Source organism: Notamacropus eugenii, chromosome 4, assembly GCF_028372415.1.
Source record: "Notamacropus eugenii isolate mMacEug1 chromosome 4, mMacEug1.pri_v2, whole genome shotgun sequence".
NCBI classification, from domain to species: Eukaryota; Metazoa; Chordata; class Mammalia; order Diprotodontia; family Macropodidae; genus Notamacropus; species Notamacropus eugenii.
The window spans coordinates 32,807,073-32,823,582 of NC_092875.1; the positions used below are offsets into that span (position 1 = coordinate 32,807,073).

Here is a 16,510-nt window from a genome sequence, read left to right on the forward strand (position 1 = left end):
GCTGCTAGACTGAAAGTAATGAGAACCCTGGGGAGTTCTCCCTTGTGAATACTCCATTCAAGAGTTTATGATAGAAGAGTGGGGAGAAGAGTAGACACAGTCTGATGGGCACCCTGCATTGTGGGTGAGCAGATTTCCAAGGATGGCTTGCATGCCATGAACTAAAGTTCTTCTGAAGAGGTCATCCTAGGAGGTGAGGGAACTCCCAAGAAGGCTATTCTAAAGATTTCAAAGTTCAGTCACCTGACTGTAAATCCTGGGTTCTTTCCAGTGCACACCACACTGTCTCAAAAACAGTAAGAACAAAGTCTGGGATCCTGACCTCATCAGCCGGATCATGGAGTCCATGTCATGCACCAGCGACTGGTTCCGTCCAAAGATCCGGGCTCGGGGGCTGTTCTTGTATGAGAACCAGTCCCCAAACTGCTTCACCAGGTCAGGCATCCCACTCGCATTGAACACCGACTCAAAATACCTAGGGAGGGGAAAAGTGCAAGACAAAGTGTCATCGCCACACCATCCCCTCCTCCCATCTCCCCTGCCCTTCCACACCACCATTCACAAGCATCATTTTTTTCTGTTTCACTACAATAATAGATTGAAGGCTGGAAGGCACCTCAGAGAGGACTGAGCAAACCCTGTTATTTTACAGATGAGGAAACCGAGGCCCAGAGAGAGAAAAGGACAGAGAATCCACAGCAGGGCTGAAATTCAAACCCTGGTTTTCTGGTTCCAGCTTCCATCCCACTACCCCACACCAGGTCACATGATACACTTAGTCTGGCAAGAACTGTCACTATCTTAATGAGGCTAGATGGTTCAAAGGACTTGGAATTCAGGAAGATCTGAGTACAAATCCTGCCTCAGATACATAACTAGCTGGTCAACCTTGGGCAAGTCACTTATAACCAACATCTGGCTCGACTTCCTCAACTATGACATGAAGATTATGATAGCAGCACTGACTCCCAGGGTTGTTATGAAGAGAAAGCCAGGTAGTTCAATAAAGCTAGTGACGGCTATCGGTGCCTTCAGAGACTCTTTACCCCATGAGGTAGGCATTATGCCCTCTAAGAGTGGGCACTTAAGCACTGGTGAATGAATGAATGCTAAGGGGGTCGTGAATTCAACTCAACAAACTGCATGTTGACTTCATTTTAAAATATAGCATTATTTATGCTTTACGGTATGTTATTTTATTAAATATGTCCCAGTTATATTTTCATCTGGTTTGGGCCACACTCACACATGGTGGCGGCCACGTGCAGTCCCCAGCGTCAACTATTTTGGTAACTCTGCTATATTGGCTAGGACAGTGGACTTGGGGTCAGGAGGACCCAAGTTTAAATCCTGCCTCAGACACTTTCTAGTTATAGGACGCTAGGCAAGTCTAGGCCTCAGTGTTCTCATCTGTAAAATGGCCTCTAAGTTCCTTCTAGCTCCAAACTGACCCCCGAACATTTTTCAAGCACTTCTTCAGTAATGAGGTTCTGTGCTGGCTATGGGGGAGGGGGAGCAGTGGCACGGAATGCAAAGACAAAACACAAGTGGCAGATGGTGCCTTTCGGCTGTGTCTGTCACGCTCCCCACCCTGCTTCCAAGAGGGCCCAAACCTCTGAGAGGGAGGGAAGGGGACAAGGCAGGAGAGCTAGCAGTCAGTGCTCACGGTAAGTTGTAGCTGGCCCAATAGCCCTTCTCATATAGTTCTTGAGTCTTGTCAGCCACCACCACCAGGCCCCTGGGACACAGGAAAGAATCACAGAATTGCAGAGTTAGGTGAGACCCCAGGGACCAGATCTGGTGATCCACCATATCAACAAGTGACCGTCCAGCCTCCCCGAGGCCCCACAATCTCCCAGCCTCCCTGAGGCCCCACAACCTCCCGGCCCAGTCAGCTTTTGGAAACCTCTCAGCATCAGAAGTACCCCAATATGAAGCCTCACTTAGCCTCAGGTACAGCCTTCAACTCTGGGCTCCTAGGCCTGTGGTCTGGGAACCATACAGAACAAAGTTTGTCCCTTCCATCTGATGGCCTTTCAAATATTTGGAGACAGTTACCCCATTCCTCCCACCTAGCTCACCTATCCCCAGGCACTCCTATTTGCTGCATATTAAACATCCCCATGCCTCTAAATAACCATGTCTTCCTTCCTGACTTGACAAAACCCCAGGTGGCAGGAGCTATGTCCAGATTCAGTGAGGCATTCAGCCAGTCCAAACCCTCCTTTCCAAATGCTTCCCCACCCCAGCTCAAGGTAACCACCTTTGTTCTCCTACCCACCCCCTCAAGGTCAGACAGGAGCAAGGCCATGGTCCACCTAACTCCCTAGAGCCCAAGAAAGGAGGTGGGCAGGATACCAGACACTCACGGAATCTGCTCAAGAATGGTGAGCAAGCCATTCATGGGCTTGGACTTTCCAGGAATGAAAGCGTTGTAATCTACAATCATCCACTGGTTGTTGTACCTGCCAAGAAAAGAATGGGGGTTGGGGAGGAGAAGAGGAGTAAGCAGAATCCTGGTGACCTCCATCCCTGCCCCTGGGGTACCAAACCAGACCTGGCCCAGAAACCAAGAATTTGGCAATGCCAGGGATCACCATGAACCCTGCCTCTGCTCAGCCCATGCTCACACCCTCAACGGCCCTGGTCATTGGAAAACGCTGAATTTCAGAGATGGAGAAACCTCAGTAGAGATCTCATCTTATTCCTTGTTGGGGCCTCAGTTTTCACATTTTTAAAATGAGAAAGGTTCCTTCTGGCTCTAACAGGCTCAGATGCCATCACATATGGTTACCAAACTAAGTTTCCCCAAATACAGTGGTTCCCCACTGCCTACCAGACCCAACACAAGTCTTCTCTCCACCTGGCCCTCAAATCCCTCAAAGTCTGACTCCGCCCGACCTAGGGAACTCCCTCTCTTCCTGAGGTGTGGGAGCCAGGGATGGCAAAGTCCTCAATATCTGGGACTCACGTGCCACTGTTGAACTTCTTAAAGATGGTAGACCACGTGGAGCCGTCCTGGGCAAGTCGGTTGGCCACGATATTACGTAGCCACTCAAGAACGCTGTTCTGAGGCTTAACGTACTTCCACAGCTCTGCATTGCTGTTGCCAATGGTGGTCTCCAGGGTCACCTGCAACCAGGGCACAGCCGGGAGATGAGGGAGAGAAGGGGGCTGGCACCGGCCTCCTGCCTCCCTGGCCCCGCCAGCTGGCAGGGCTTCTCCTCTTCTCCCACCGCCTTCCCCCCTACAAGACCATCCTTATTGGCTGTTCTTATATATCTGCGTGTTGACTCCCCATTAGTACGTAAGCTCTTTGGGCACTAGGACTATGCCACTCTGGTCCCTACGCTTAGCACAGTACCCAGCATTTAATAACCAGATGCCTGTATTGCAATAGTGCAAACGTGAAGAAATGAGGGCTTGCACCAGCATGTTGGCAGTGGTAGAGGAGAAAAGGGGGGCCTTTCACTCCTCTCTCAACTTTGCAAACTGTCTTCAGTTCTCACTCCCTCAGCCTCTGCAACATCCCTTCCCCCTTCCTGATTTCCATGGGAGGAAATCAGGAAATGTCAACAGATTTATTCAAGATCCTCAGAAAGCTCTAGGATTCCTGGCTTACTTCTCTTTTAGATTTGATCCCAGGCAAAATTTTGGAATGGATTTGAAAAGTACTGTTTCTTCCTTCCTACCTCATTTCTTTGTTAACTCACCAAACAGTGACTGGGACTCTCTTTCCCCTTAGCCCTCTGCGTACCTTAAGGGTTAAAGATTTTCATCCCCTCCCCCTCTTATCACTCACGAAAGGATCTGATAAGCTCATGGGCATTAATTCATCAAAGAGTGAAATATGGAAAGTACATCCTTCCTAGAGACATTTACATTTTAATAAAGGCCAATTTGTAGGCCAATAAAATAAAAGAAAATAACCAGACGCTGGCTGAATGAATAAATGTTGTGCCCTCTGGGAGAATATAAGCGTCCAGAGGGTAGGACCTATCTGGATTTGGTCACTGTCTCCCTGGCCCCTCCCACAGTGCCTGGTACATATCAGGTGTCTAATTAATGCTTGCTGGTAGACTGATTCTTCCCCCACATTCCCATGGGGCAGGGAGAAATGAGATGAACAAGGGAGAGATGGTTAAGACAGCCAGGACACACAGTTACCAAGGGGCTGACTCCATAATGACCAAGTTTGAGATAGTGTCCACAACACAGCTTCTGCTTCATCCCAGCTCTAGGAATCTCTCCCTTGAACCCACCCATCTGTGCCCATGGAGCATCTTGGGCCCAGAGAGGCAATAGTGAAACCAGCCCTTCCCAAAAGAAGGGATTTCTGGCAGCAGCCAGACCAGTGGGGGAGTGATGAGCCTCCTGGGGCCCAGCCTCAGATGGAGCCTGGACACTGCCCTCCCTGAATCGTGGAGGTCTGGGCTGTAAGTGCCTCAGTCCTCACCACACGGCTCCAACCTCTCCTTGCAGACTGACTTCCCATTACTCCGCTTCATGCATGTTGTGTTCCAGGTAAACTGGTCTATTACTCCTCAACATGACATCTCACCTCCCAGCTCCATGGCCTTGCAAAGACTGTTCCACCCCCCACCCCCACCCCCCCCACACACACACCTCCATGCTTGGCATGCTCTCCACCACCTCCAACTCACACACAGCAGAGTATGTGGAGCCAGAAGGGATCTCAGAGTTCATATACACCCACCTGCTCATTTTACATTTGAGGAAACAGGGCCTTGGAGATTGAGACTTCCCAAGGATACATCAGATTCCTGCAATCCTTGCCTCTATTCAAGACTCAGCAAAATCACAGACTCTTCCACGGGACCCTTCATGATTCCCTCAGTTGTTATCAGTTTCCCCCAAAATGACTTCATATACATTTTGCAGTGACTTGGCTGCATAAACATTGCTCTCCTTGGACAATGAAAGACCTTTGAGGACAGGGACTCATTTCTTATCCCCGTGCCTAGCACAATCCCCAGCATACAGTAAGGACTTAATAAATGCTTTTGGAATTGAATCAAATCTAGATGCTGGAGAGGCAGTAGTTAGAGCCAGAGAACCTGGATTCAAATCCCACCTAAGCCATTTATTACCTGCATAACTTTGGGTAAATCACCTTATCTCCCTGGGCCTCAGTTTCCTTGTCTGTAAAATGAGAGAGCTAAACTAGATAGCATCACAGGTACCCTCCGTAAACTTGTCACTTTCCTTCCCTAGGTCTCAGTTTCCTCATCTGACAGACAGAACAAGAATGCTGGCGCTCCTTCCTTCACAGGGTTGGGATAGAATGCTAAAAGCCTTTACGGAGATGTATGCTGTCATCGGCAGTCACCAGCTGCTCCTTGCTGGGTAAAACGGGAAGCCACATCACTCAGACTGAAGATACCTTTTGTCTGGCTTTGGAAGAGTCCCTTCATCTCAGGATCAAGGATTTGCTGACAGCTTGTTTCCCCCTTTCGGGCCTTTGACGAGCTTAAAGATACTGAGGCTCACAGATCTAGGGGAGGGGACCTCCTAGGTCATCTGGTCGAAGCCCCTAATTTTGTAGATAAGGAAACTGAGACCCAGACCTAATCTTAAAATACTTGGCCAAGGCAATCATGGCAGGATTTGCCTACAGATATTCCTGACTCCCATTCCAGTGTTCAGACACTCTTAGATGACCAAGGGGCTGGGACTTAGAGGAAAGCAGTCTTGGGTTCGAGTCTTGTCTCTGAAAACCACTGCCTGGATGACCCCGAGCAAGTCATCTCAATGCCTCGAGGTAGCTCCTGAAACTCGTAGGGTTACCAACCAGTCACCCCTCTGCCATGGCAGAATGAAATCTCCAGACACAAAAGAAATCATAAACCCAGTCCTCAAGACTTCAAAGACCCATGAGTTTCGCTGTGGATTTCATCAGACACAGAATTCCCCCCACCCTGATGCTAGGGTTCCAGGGCTGCCACAGCCAAGAGAAAGTCAGTGCCTCTCTAAACTCAAAGAAAAGGGACCCAACCCCAGCATTTTACAGATGGAGAAACAGATCCCCTCAGAAAAGTACAGGCCAGACAATGGAACAATGCACTCTTCATCTTCCCAGCCTTGTATGAGTTATCAGAACTCATTCTCCAATAGAAAAGCTGTGGAGGGCCTCATCAGAGCTAAGGTAGGACCCAAGAGGCCAGCCCGAGTGGAGAGGTCAACCCACATTTACTCATCAGGAGAAAAGCTCACATTTCCCTAGTCCCCTTCTGTCTACAAAGTAGGGTCCCCCAAAAGGGGCCATGACCTTCTCCTTCCTGATCAAGACAGCTCATCACTGTCCTTGAAGGACCTACGTTACAAGACCGAGAGACCATCTAGTTCATCTCCCTCATTTTACTGATGGGGAAACTGAAGCCTGGAGGGGCAGTGACTTGCCCAAGGTGACCCAGGTGGTGGCTGAGCCTCAGGGGTGATCCCTGCACTGTGCTATCCTGCTCCTCCAGGAGGCAAAGGTCCCAGGAATAACAGGAACACACCTCAGGTTCTACATCCCATGTAGGGAAACAAGAGGGGAGAAATGATCAAAAGAGACTCACCAACCCACTGCCCAAGATATAGAAGTCATCACAGGAGAAGATGGTCCCAGGGTAGGAGGAGAAAACCTGCTTGTTCCCAGGGATCAGTGGTGACCCACCTAGGAGAAACAGCCCCCAAGGAAGACCCAGTCCCATTAATCAAACAGCAATAAATAACCACCACCAGCAGCTCCCATGTCTTCAAACCTATACCCAGAAGACTGACAAAGCCACTTCCTCACAATTACACCAGGAGACAGCTGGGTTCAGAGGCTGGGTGACTTGCCCAGGGTCACACAGTCTATAAAGGTCAGAGCTGGGATTCAAATCCATATTTTTTTTTTTTTGAGGCAACAGGTGTTAAGTGACTTGCCCATAGTCATACAGCTAAGATGTGTCTGAGGCCAGAGTTGAACTCAAATCCTCCTGACTCTAGGACCGGCACTGTATCCCCTATATCACTTAGCTGTCCCTTTCTCCTATTCATTTTACAGATGAAAGAAACTGAGGTAAACAGGGTTAAGTGATTTGCTCAGGGTACTACAACTAAAAAGTGTCTGAGGCCAGATTTGAATTCAGGTCCTCCTGACTTCAGGGCCAGTGCTCTATCCACTGCAGCACCTCCTAGCTGCCCCTCAAGCCCAGGTCAGCTGACTCATCTAAGACCAGCTCCTGCTCCCCTCCACTGCTTCGTTCATCCAGGAGCGGGTCCAGATCCCCTTCCCTTCTGCATCCCCCTCCCTTGAATTCCCCACCAGCCGATGAGGCCGAAGTTGTGAACTGGCACCAGGGAATCTGTGGTCTTCTCAAGAACACCCACTCTTACTATCTCAATGGGACACTGTCTACTGCAGATGTTAACTCAGTCAGTAAGTTGTAGCACTTATTGAGTACTTACTGTATGCTAGGCACCAGCTTAACAAAGATGAGAAAAACTGATGAAGAAACAAATGACCCCATTGGTGTAGGGAGCTCTGGGAGGAGGCTATCTCTGCCAACGAAAGGGGGCAATGCAGGGGTTCAAATCTCTGGAGCCCTGAGAGGCTGAGCTATCTTGTGGGGTCCCACAGTGAAGCTTTATTAAAGTTCACAAAGTACTCTGCATAAGCTCTCTTATTTGATCCTCAGAACAACCCTGCAAGGGAGGGACTTACAGGGATTGTTACCTCCATTTTAAAAATGGGGAAATTGAGGCCTGCAGGGGCAAGGTGACTTTCCCAGATCACACAGCACACCCTTCTCATTCCCTCCTTTTTGTCCCCTGCTGTCAGGCATCCCCCTACCCCCCTCCTCAGAGCCCCAGTCCTACCGGTGCATTTCCTTCCCCCTAGTACCCACCTTTGGGCAGCGTCCGGAAACGGAAGTCGTATTTCTTGATGATGCGAAGCATGTGCTGGTAGGAATTCCAGGTGTCATGGGACACCAGCAGCTCACTGTTGTTGGGCAGCAGCTTGATGAGGGCTGAGCAGGAGCCTGAGCCCATGACCCGCCTCTGCTCTGTCTTGTTCAGGGCCGGCTCCAGGTCCTCCAAATCACCTGACAGCTGAAACAAGCTGAAGGAGGGGGTATGGCCAGGGTCTCAGTCTCCTGGGCAAGGAGGAGGCGACCACTGAAGAGGTCCCTGACACCCTAGTATAAATTAGAGTAGCAGGGCCTTTAGGGAGGCTTGGAAGCAGAGATTCAGGAGGTCTCTCAAGGACCTCATTGGCCACAAAGAGAACGTGGCACACTCTGCTCTCTCTGCTACATCTAGACGTTCTCTCCACCTCTGTCCCTCATCAGTCACTTGCTCCTTGCACTTGGATCACCACACCTAGAGCCTTTTAATGGCTAAAATTAGGCTCCCTTATTTCTTAAAGAGTTCTAAAACATAACCCACAGCTTTTCCCCACCCTGGAATCTGGGCCCTCACCCTCAGGGCATTTAAGGTCTACTGTGGGTCCTTCACTTCAGTTGCCCATAGGAATAGTCAAACCTGAGACCTTATCATCACTTCCCTTATCTTGAACACTCAAATCTGATACTAACCTTTGATCTTCCAGCTGCTGGCTCTTCTGCTAATCCCATCTCTTGCCCTTACTGACAGCCAGTCCCTTCACCTCCTCTCCATACTCCCAGACATGACCCCTGAACTGGCTTCATTTTCTTCCCTTTATAGTTGACCAGGTCAACTCTCCACCATCCTGGAATCTTGAACTCCTCAATCCCTTCTCCTATCAATGCTTATACTGTCCCAAAACCCAACCAAAGATTTGCCACCATCATCCACCTTCTCAATTCGATACTCTCTGCAAAGATACCAATTTTTTTACTACAAATTCATCTATTTAAACTCAACCGAGCCCCCAATCTGTTTGAGAGTAATGCCCAAGGCCATTGTGACAAAACTCCTGGTCTCTCCTCAAAGTCTCCAAAATCCCTCTTTTGCCTTGCCCTCTCTCTCCACACAAGGCCTCACCTTCTACTTTGCTGAGGTAATGGAGACCACTCATAGCAAGTTACCATATTTCTCCTAGTCCACACCTCAAATACCCTCTCCATCCTCACCCATCGTTTCCTCTTGCTCCAATCTTCAAAAAGACATTGAGACCTACCAATGCCTTCGATCCTTTCCCTCCTGTTTGCTGTGAGAGTGTGGCCCACTGATCACTTCTTTACCCATTCTGGGTATGTACTATGATTTCTTCCCAAAGGCCCATGGGCTGTGAGAAGTAGCAGTGGGATGAAAGTGGGTGGGGAGCCCTGTGCTCTCAATCTGAACCCTTTTGGGACCTTGGTCAAATCCCTTTAGTGCTCTCCAGTTTTCTCCTCTGCACAATGGGGATTATTCTTGGCTGGGCAACCTCAGAAGCAAGAGGTTGACAGAGTAAGTGAGGGGTCAAATGAGCTCACGTCTGCCAAAGGCTTTTTCATAGACTATAAAGCACCAGATGAACACAATGGATTATAAACACACTGGGTATCTGGAAGGAATGAGGCTATTTGTCCTTTGTTCTGGAAGAGGACCATGACATCAGGAAGGTGATGCCAAGACTTGCAAGTGAATTTAGATTTAAGTGAGGCAGGGCTGTGCAACGTCACCAGCCTCACTTTCTCCTCCAGAGCCATCTGGGTCCAGTGGCCAGATACAGCAGGACTGGAGATGGCCCAGGATGCAGTCGGAGACCTGGGCCTTTTTAAGTTAAGATCTTTCCCAGGTATTAGTTTGTCTGAGGCAATGCCCACTCAGTGATTCGTGACTAGGTATGAAATGAGTCAAAAAAAAACCAGTCTCTTTAACCTATTCAAAAAAAAATCAATCTGGGAAGGGAAGACTCTCAGAGTTTCTGGCCAAAACAAAAATAAATAGCATTTTGGAAGGAAAGAGGGTGCTGAAGGCCAGGGGAGAAAGAAGGGAAAGGCAGAAGGAGGAAGCAAGAAGTCTACCTATTTCACAATTTTGCCAGAGGCTGGTCTTAAGGCAGAAGCTTTGGTTTCTATGAGCTCTCTGAGTTCTTGCTCCAAATAAAGGTTACTCTCACTACCTGCCCAACTCCTCCATACCCAGGAGGATCACTTACAGGAAGCCAAAGGGCGTGATAGTGAAATTCTTAGATGGGAAAGCTATGCGTCCCTGGTAGCTGTCCTCCAGTCCCTTCAGCTGCAGGAGGGCAAGCTCCACCTACCAGAAAGACAGACAGACAGACACATGGTCAGTGGAGAGATCTGACCCAGTCTTCAGTCACACTTGGGAAATGAAATCACACAGCCTCTCTCAAAGGGCAGTGTAGGGCCCCCTCTGCCCACGGCCCTACAGAGATGCTCACTCAGCCATGTCCTCCCAGTGCCAGTACTCAATGTCCCTGCCTGATGCATGGGTCACAATCATGGCTCTTCCACTAACTTGCTAAATGACCTTAGGTCAGTCACCTTCACTCTCTAGATCTTATTCACCTCATGTACAAAAGGAAGGACTTAAACAAAATGAAGGTTTAATACAAGGCAAGTATGCCTGGATCCCTTGTATAGATCCATGGGTACCCCCACAGATCATGTTAAGGACCCAGTAAGTACTTGCTGATAGTACTTAGTAACACCTAGACTAAGGATAGACACACAGTAGGTATTCAGGAAACACCTAGAGATCATTCCAAGTCCTTGTATCCTCAAGAAGGTCCCTTGAACTCTCAGCTTCATTTTCTCAAAATCAGGGCAGTTAGATGCAATGGTTTCTAAGGTCCCTTCCAGGCCCAAATCTATGATCCTATCTCCTTTCATTTTACAGATGAGGAAACTGAGGCTAAAAAGCTATGGATCCTAGATGTAAGAGACCTCAGAATCCAGTGAGTTCAACTGCTTCGATTTATGGATGAGGAAGTTGAGACCTGGGGGGAAGGGAGGGTCTATAGGTCAAGGAGAGCTGGAAGGGACCTCAGAGTCCAAGGACAGATCCTCTCATTTTGCAGATGCCCAAGGTCACACAGAGAGCTCAGTGTCACCACCAGGGTTCTAACAGATCTTCTGCATCCAAATCCAGCATTTTCTCCATGGTCCCTGAGGTTCCCCTGTAGACATTTGGCTTTGGGGTCTTTAAATGGATTATTGAACAGTATGGATAAGCCCATATCTGACTGTGATAAGATGGGACAATGGGTGACCAGATAGGTGTCAATGGTCCAGTTAAAGAAGGGCCCTCCCCTAGGGCCCTGCAGGAAGGCTCCTTTCTCCATGCCCACCTGGTGCCAGTACTCATCGTCCTTGCTCGACGCAATCTGCTTCTGCATCCAAGCCAGGTTCAGCTCGATGTAGTTCTTCAGTTTCTCACAGTAGGTAGTCTCATATTTGAAGGGACCACAGTAATCCACCACCGTGTTCATCCAGTGCATGTAGATGAGCTATGCATGGGGAGGGGAGAGAAGTGGAAACTGGCCACGGCCAGAACCCAGGGGCTACCGGCTACCTGCCACCCCATCCCCCCAACCTCCCTGACCCTAGAAGATCAACAGCACCACTGTCTTTGTTCAGCCTCCCCTCCCATTACCAAAATCTCAAGCATGGCTCCATGGCCCTCTACTCCATCTTCCATTAAGATAAAAGGCAGACTCCTTTACCTGACCTCTGAAGCCTTCCCCAATCCCCCTTAATGTCAGGGCCTTCCCTCTTCTGACCATCTCCAATCTGTACTGTCCATAGGTCTTTGTACAGTTGTCTACCCCATCAGACTGTGTGCTCAAGATCAGTGATCGTCTTTACCTTCTCTTTGCAACTGCTCAGCAGAGTGCCCAGCATACAGTAGAAGCTTAATAAATGCTTGCTAATGTCATCATCAGAATGTGAGTTAGAGAACAGGGATTGTCTTTACCCTTTCTTTGCATCCTCAGAGGTTACCATGGTGCCCAGTACAGTAGGAGCTTAATAAACGCTTGCTGATGTGACTATCAGAATGTGAACTCTGAGGTTAGAGATGGTCTTACTTTCCTTTCAGCAGCCACAGTGCTTTGCACACGGTAAGGGTTTAATAAATGATTTATCAATTGTTTCATTCTTTTGATCAGCAGCTAATCCTATACCGGGGAGACCCAGGGGATGTGAGCTTTCCCCCTGGAACACGCCTCGCCACCTTTGGGGCCCCCTTCTCCCTTGGGTGTGTTCCTCCCCAGGCATCTACTTTGGGGCTGAGAAGACAGAAGAGCAGGTGACCAGAGGAAGTCCATGGCCCCAGTAGGCAGGACCCCTCTACACCCCAAGCTCCCTTGGTGATGCCCACCTGGTGCCAGCAATTGCCAGACACTGCTTCTGCAGCCAGGCCAGGGCAACCTCCAAGCAGCTCCTGAGTCTTTTACAGCACGTGCTCTCATACTGAAGGGACCTTCCTTCTTTCTGGCTCGGATCCAGAGTTTCTGAGCCTCATCACAGGTACCTTCCTTGCCCTGTCTAAGCTCCTGAGGGTAGGAACTGACTTAGCATAGTGACTGATGTACAGTAATAGCTTGAAAAATATTTATTGAGCAACCTGAGTTCAAATCCTGCCTCACTCACTAGCAGCAGTATGACCTTGGACAAGTCATTTTTGCACTGTGCCTCAGCTTCCACAGCTGTAAAATGAGGGAGTTGGACCCCTCCCGCTTAGGAGCACACACATGAACAGTCTCCATCTCTGTCCTCTGACAATTTGCATTTCATTTAACTTTTCCTTTAGGACTCTGCTGGTCCTAAAACAGAGGTACTGGTGCCTGGGAGAAGCCTCTCTAAATTGATCCTTATATGTGGCTAAGGACAAGGATAAGGTTACAAAAGGGATCTCCTCCCCAGGGGAAAGAAGGGGATCTGTACCACCACCACCATCTGCCATTGCCCCTTCTTCTTACCTCAGCAGACACAGCTGCCTCCACCACCCCAGCTGCATACGCCTGCAGGGCATCGCTGAATTTCTCATTGGTAGCCAAATCCAAGAAGGACCACCTGGCATGGAGAGACAGGAATAGCTTGGGGTCAGCAAGAGGGACTTAAGGGCCCTCTCTGAGTCACCAAGCCATCCCCAGGACCAGAAGCAAATAAGCACCTCCTGAGCCCTTCCCCAGCAAGGGAAAGTGCCACATCCTTAGCATGCCATCGTTTTCTATCTGTGCAGTGGGAGAACCACACATCAGCAACATCTTTCCATTAAAAAAGAAACTCCTGGGAGGCTGAATTGCTTATAAGTAGATGTTCAACGTTGTTGTTGCTGCTGCTTCATTCTCAAAGAGGACCATGACATCAGCAAAGTGATGTCACAACTTGCAAGTGAATAGGACTTAAGTGAGGCAGGGCTGTGCAAAGTCATCAGCCTCACTTTCTCCTCCCGAGCCATCTGGGTCTAGTGGCCAGATATAGATCAGGACGACTAGAGATGGCCCCCTCAATACTGTATGCACATATTTAAAATCTCCTTTTAGTAAAACTGAAACTATTAAGACATAATATTTTCCTCTAGACTTTTGCAAAGTTCTTGGGAACATCTCTTAGGAAGGAGGCCTAGGACACAAGAAGGATTTTTTAAGGTGGTCCTTTAAGATAGAATAACTACAAAGCCAGGTCATACAGTAGGCACTCTAGAAATGCTTGCTAAATTTGATATCCTCCTTAAGTGACATCTGGCCCACAGTTACCCTTCTCCACAAAGAAAGGAGGAAGGCCCAAGAGTGAGGAGATTGGTCCAGAGGGCCCCCTTTGAAGCCCAGACCCTCCTCAGAGATCAATGATCCTCTTAAAATGCAATGCCCAGGCCAGAAGAGAAAACCCCAGAAGGCCTTGTGAACACTAATGCCCTCTTAAACAGCTTAAGACAGTGGAATCCAGGCTGGGCATGGCAGGCTATTGTACTGCACTGCTAACGTAGTTAACTTGTCCATTCAGTTGTGACCCACTCTTCATGACCCCATGGGCCTGGCATGCCAATATCATCCATGGGGTTTTCTTAGCAAAGACTCTGGAGCAGTTTGCCATTCTCTTCTCCAGTGGCTCGAGGCAAACCAAGGTTACGTGCAGGCTGCTAAAACCTCAGGGTTTTTGTTTTTTTTCATACCTCCTAGTGTCACCGTAAGCTCTACTTGGGCAGATGATTCATTAAAACTCAAGTACAGAACTTAACATCTCTCCTTAAGAAATTTTGTCTTCATGGATTCTGGCCTATCAAGATCTTCCCAGATCCCAAATCTGTCTGCCCTGTCAGTTCTGTGTCTTCAACTAATTTGATAAACACATTCAGCCTGGTTACTGAATGAAAAAAAGTTAAAAAGCACAGGACTGCGTGCAGTTAGTCCCACTATAACTCAGCATCTGCTTTCCCAAAAAGCAGCATACTCTACAAAACCACATAATAAAAATCACAAGGCTTATGGGGGAAACAGAGTTGGGGGCACAATAGCCAAAAACTTTGTCCTTGGCACACAGATAAAAAGATAAAAAATAAAAGCACAGCTTCACTGAGGTTAAATGGCTAAGAAATACATATATGTGCCAATAAATAGTGGCCTGTAAAAGGTCTCAGGGCTCAGAGGCTACAGCAGAAGGGGGTCCCAATGCCAGCCCTCCCACAGCTCCTACTGCCCTAGACTATAGACAGAAAATATGGCCCATTTCCTTGAAAAAGACTTGGTGTTTGCTTGTGGAAGGGGACATAGGAGGGGCTGCAGCTTGGGAGTTACTGTAAGTTTTCTGCAATCTAGTTTCTTCTCATGGACAAAATTTACCTAGTCATTCTTTGCCTCATTTCTTACCTAGCCCTAATCACTGAATGGGCTTTGCCTCTGTCACAGTGAGAACTCAAAAAGACCTTAGCCTAAAAAGGCCAAGGTCTCCCACTTTCCAGTCGTCCTGACCTATATCTGGCCACTGGACTCAGATGGCTCTGGAGGAGAAAGCAAGGCTGGTAACTTTGCACAGCCCTACCTCGTTCAAATCCAATTCACTTGCAAGTCATAGTATCACCTTCCTGATGCCACAGTCCTCTTCCAGAATGAAGGACAAACAAAAATAACAACCTAGACAAAATTACACAGAAGATAACTCAAAAATCACATTACGCTTCAACTGTTCTCTAAAATACCAATAACAACTGGAACAATTTTGCATTTTCAAAACAAGCGTGATAGCAGAAGTGAGTGTGCAGATTCTTTGAGGGTACTCTAGAGACAAGCAGCTAGGCAGCACAGTGGATAGAGCATTGCGCCTGAAGTCACGAAGACCTGAGTTCAAATTCAGCCTCCGACACTCACTACAAGTCAAGCCATTTAATTCATTTGCCTGTTTCCCCATCAGAAAAATGAGGGTACTAACAGTACCAGCCTCCTAGGGCCGTTGTGAGGATCGAATGAGATAACCTGTGTAAAGGGCATGGCGCCTGGCACACAGTGGGTACTTAATAAATGCCTGTTGCCCATCTCCTTCCAACATACCATGAAGGGTCAATCTTTGAGTCTGGTCCCTCCACCAGACTGGACCACTGTCTAAGCCCATATCTCCCCACCTCATCAACAATAACACATAAAACTCTGCTAGGTTGAGGCCCACTCTGTATATCTGCTCAGCTTGATTCACCTCAACCAACACTGACTAGAGTATGCCAAAGGTGCCAGGTCCTGGGGACATAATCCGAGAGGAGAAACAATCCCTGTCCTCAAGAAACTTACTTCAAAAACCAGAAAAGTGCATGCTTTTTGTATACAGTTTATATAAACAATCTGCATATATAATATATAAGTAATTTGAGGAGGCAAAGAATATTCACAACCAGTGCACACAGCTGAGCCTTGAAGGAAACTAAGGATTTTTTTTTTTTATTTTGAGGCAACTGGGATTAAGTGACTTGCCCCGGGTCACACAGCTAGTAATTGTCTGGAGCTGGATTTGAACTCAGATGGTGCACTATCCACTGTGCCAAATGGCAGGCCTGAAATTAAGAATACTAAGAGACACAAGTAAATGGGGTCCAGGCATAAGGTACAGCTGTACGAAGATGGGTTAGGAAATTTAGGAAACAACAAAGTAGCACTAGCTGGCACAGAGAGGGCATAAAAAGGGATAAAGAGGAAATCAAGACAGTAATGTGGCACAGCCTGTTCTTGATAAAGCCAACCTGGGTCTCTGGGATCCCCACTGTTTTTTCTAAATACTCACAAAAAGATCTCTTTACTAAAAGGTTCTTATTTTTCGTTGTCATGCTAACAAGTTGATGGTTTAAAGGACCTCACCTAATTCCCTTCATAAAAATGGGGCATTTGCTCATTTTCCAAGACAATGTTGGATAATGGAACTGAACTTGGAGTCGGAAGAGGCCTGTGTTCAAATCCTGGCACCTCCTCCCAACACATGCCAAACGTGGAATCCTAGGAGAGCCACTGAACTTCTGCTTGCCTCAGTTTCCTCATTTACAAAATGAGATCTGTGGTAACAGCACCTGCCTCACAGGGTCATGTGAGGATCAAATGAGA

General features: G+C 48.0%; 1 protein-coding gene across 2 annotated transcripts in view; it reads right to left on the bottom strand.

Annotated features, from left to right (window-relative positions):
- Positions 1-16,510, bottom strand: part of PLBD2 (phospholipase B domain containing 2) — a 33,292-nt gene that overhangs the window by 7,420 nt on the left and 9,362 nt on the right. For both annotated transcript variants that reach the window (XM_072600349.1, XM_072600348.1), the window contains exons 2-10: positions 12,908-13,001; positions 11,276-11,434; positions 10,121-10,221; positions 7,899-8,113; positions 6,582-6,679; positions 2,972-3,132; positions 2,370-2,465; positions 1,667-1,738; positions 323-475 (exon numbers count right to left, since the gene is read on the bottom strand). In XM_072600349.1, coding sequence (XP_072456450.1) covers positions 323-475; positions 1,667-1,738; positions 2,370-2,465; positions 2,972-3,132; positions 6,582-6,679; positions 7,899-8,113; positions 10,121-10,221; positions 11,276-11,434; positions 12,908-13,001 — 1,149 coding nt within the window. The remainder of the gene's footprint in view (positions 1-322; positions 476-1,666; positions 1,739-2,369; positions 2,466-2,971; positions 3,133-6,581; positions 6,680-7,898; positions 8,114-10,120; positions 10,222-11,275; positions 11,435-12,907; positions 13,002-16,510) is intronic.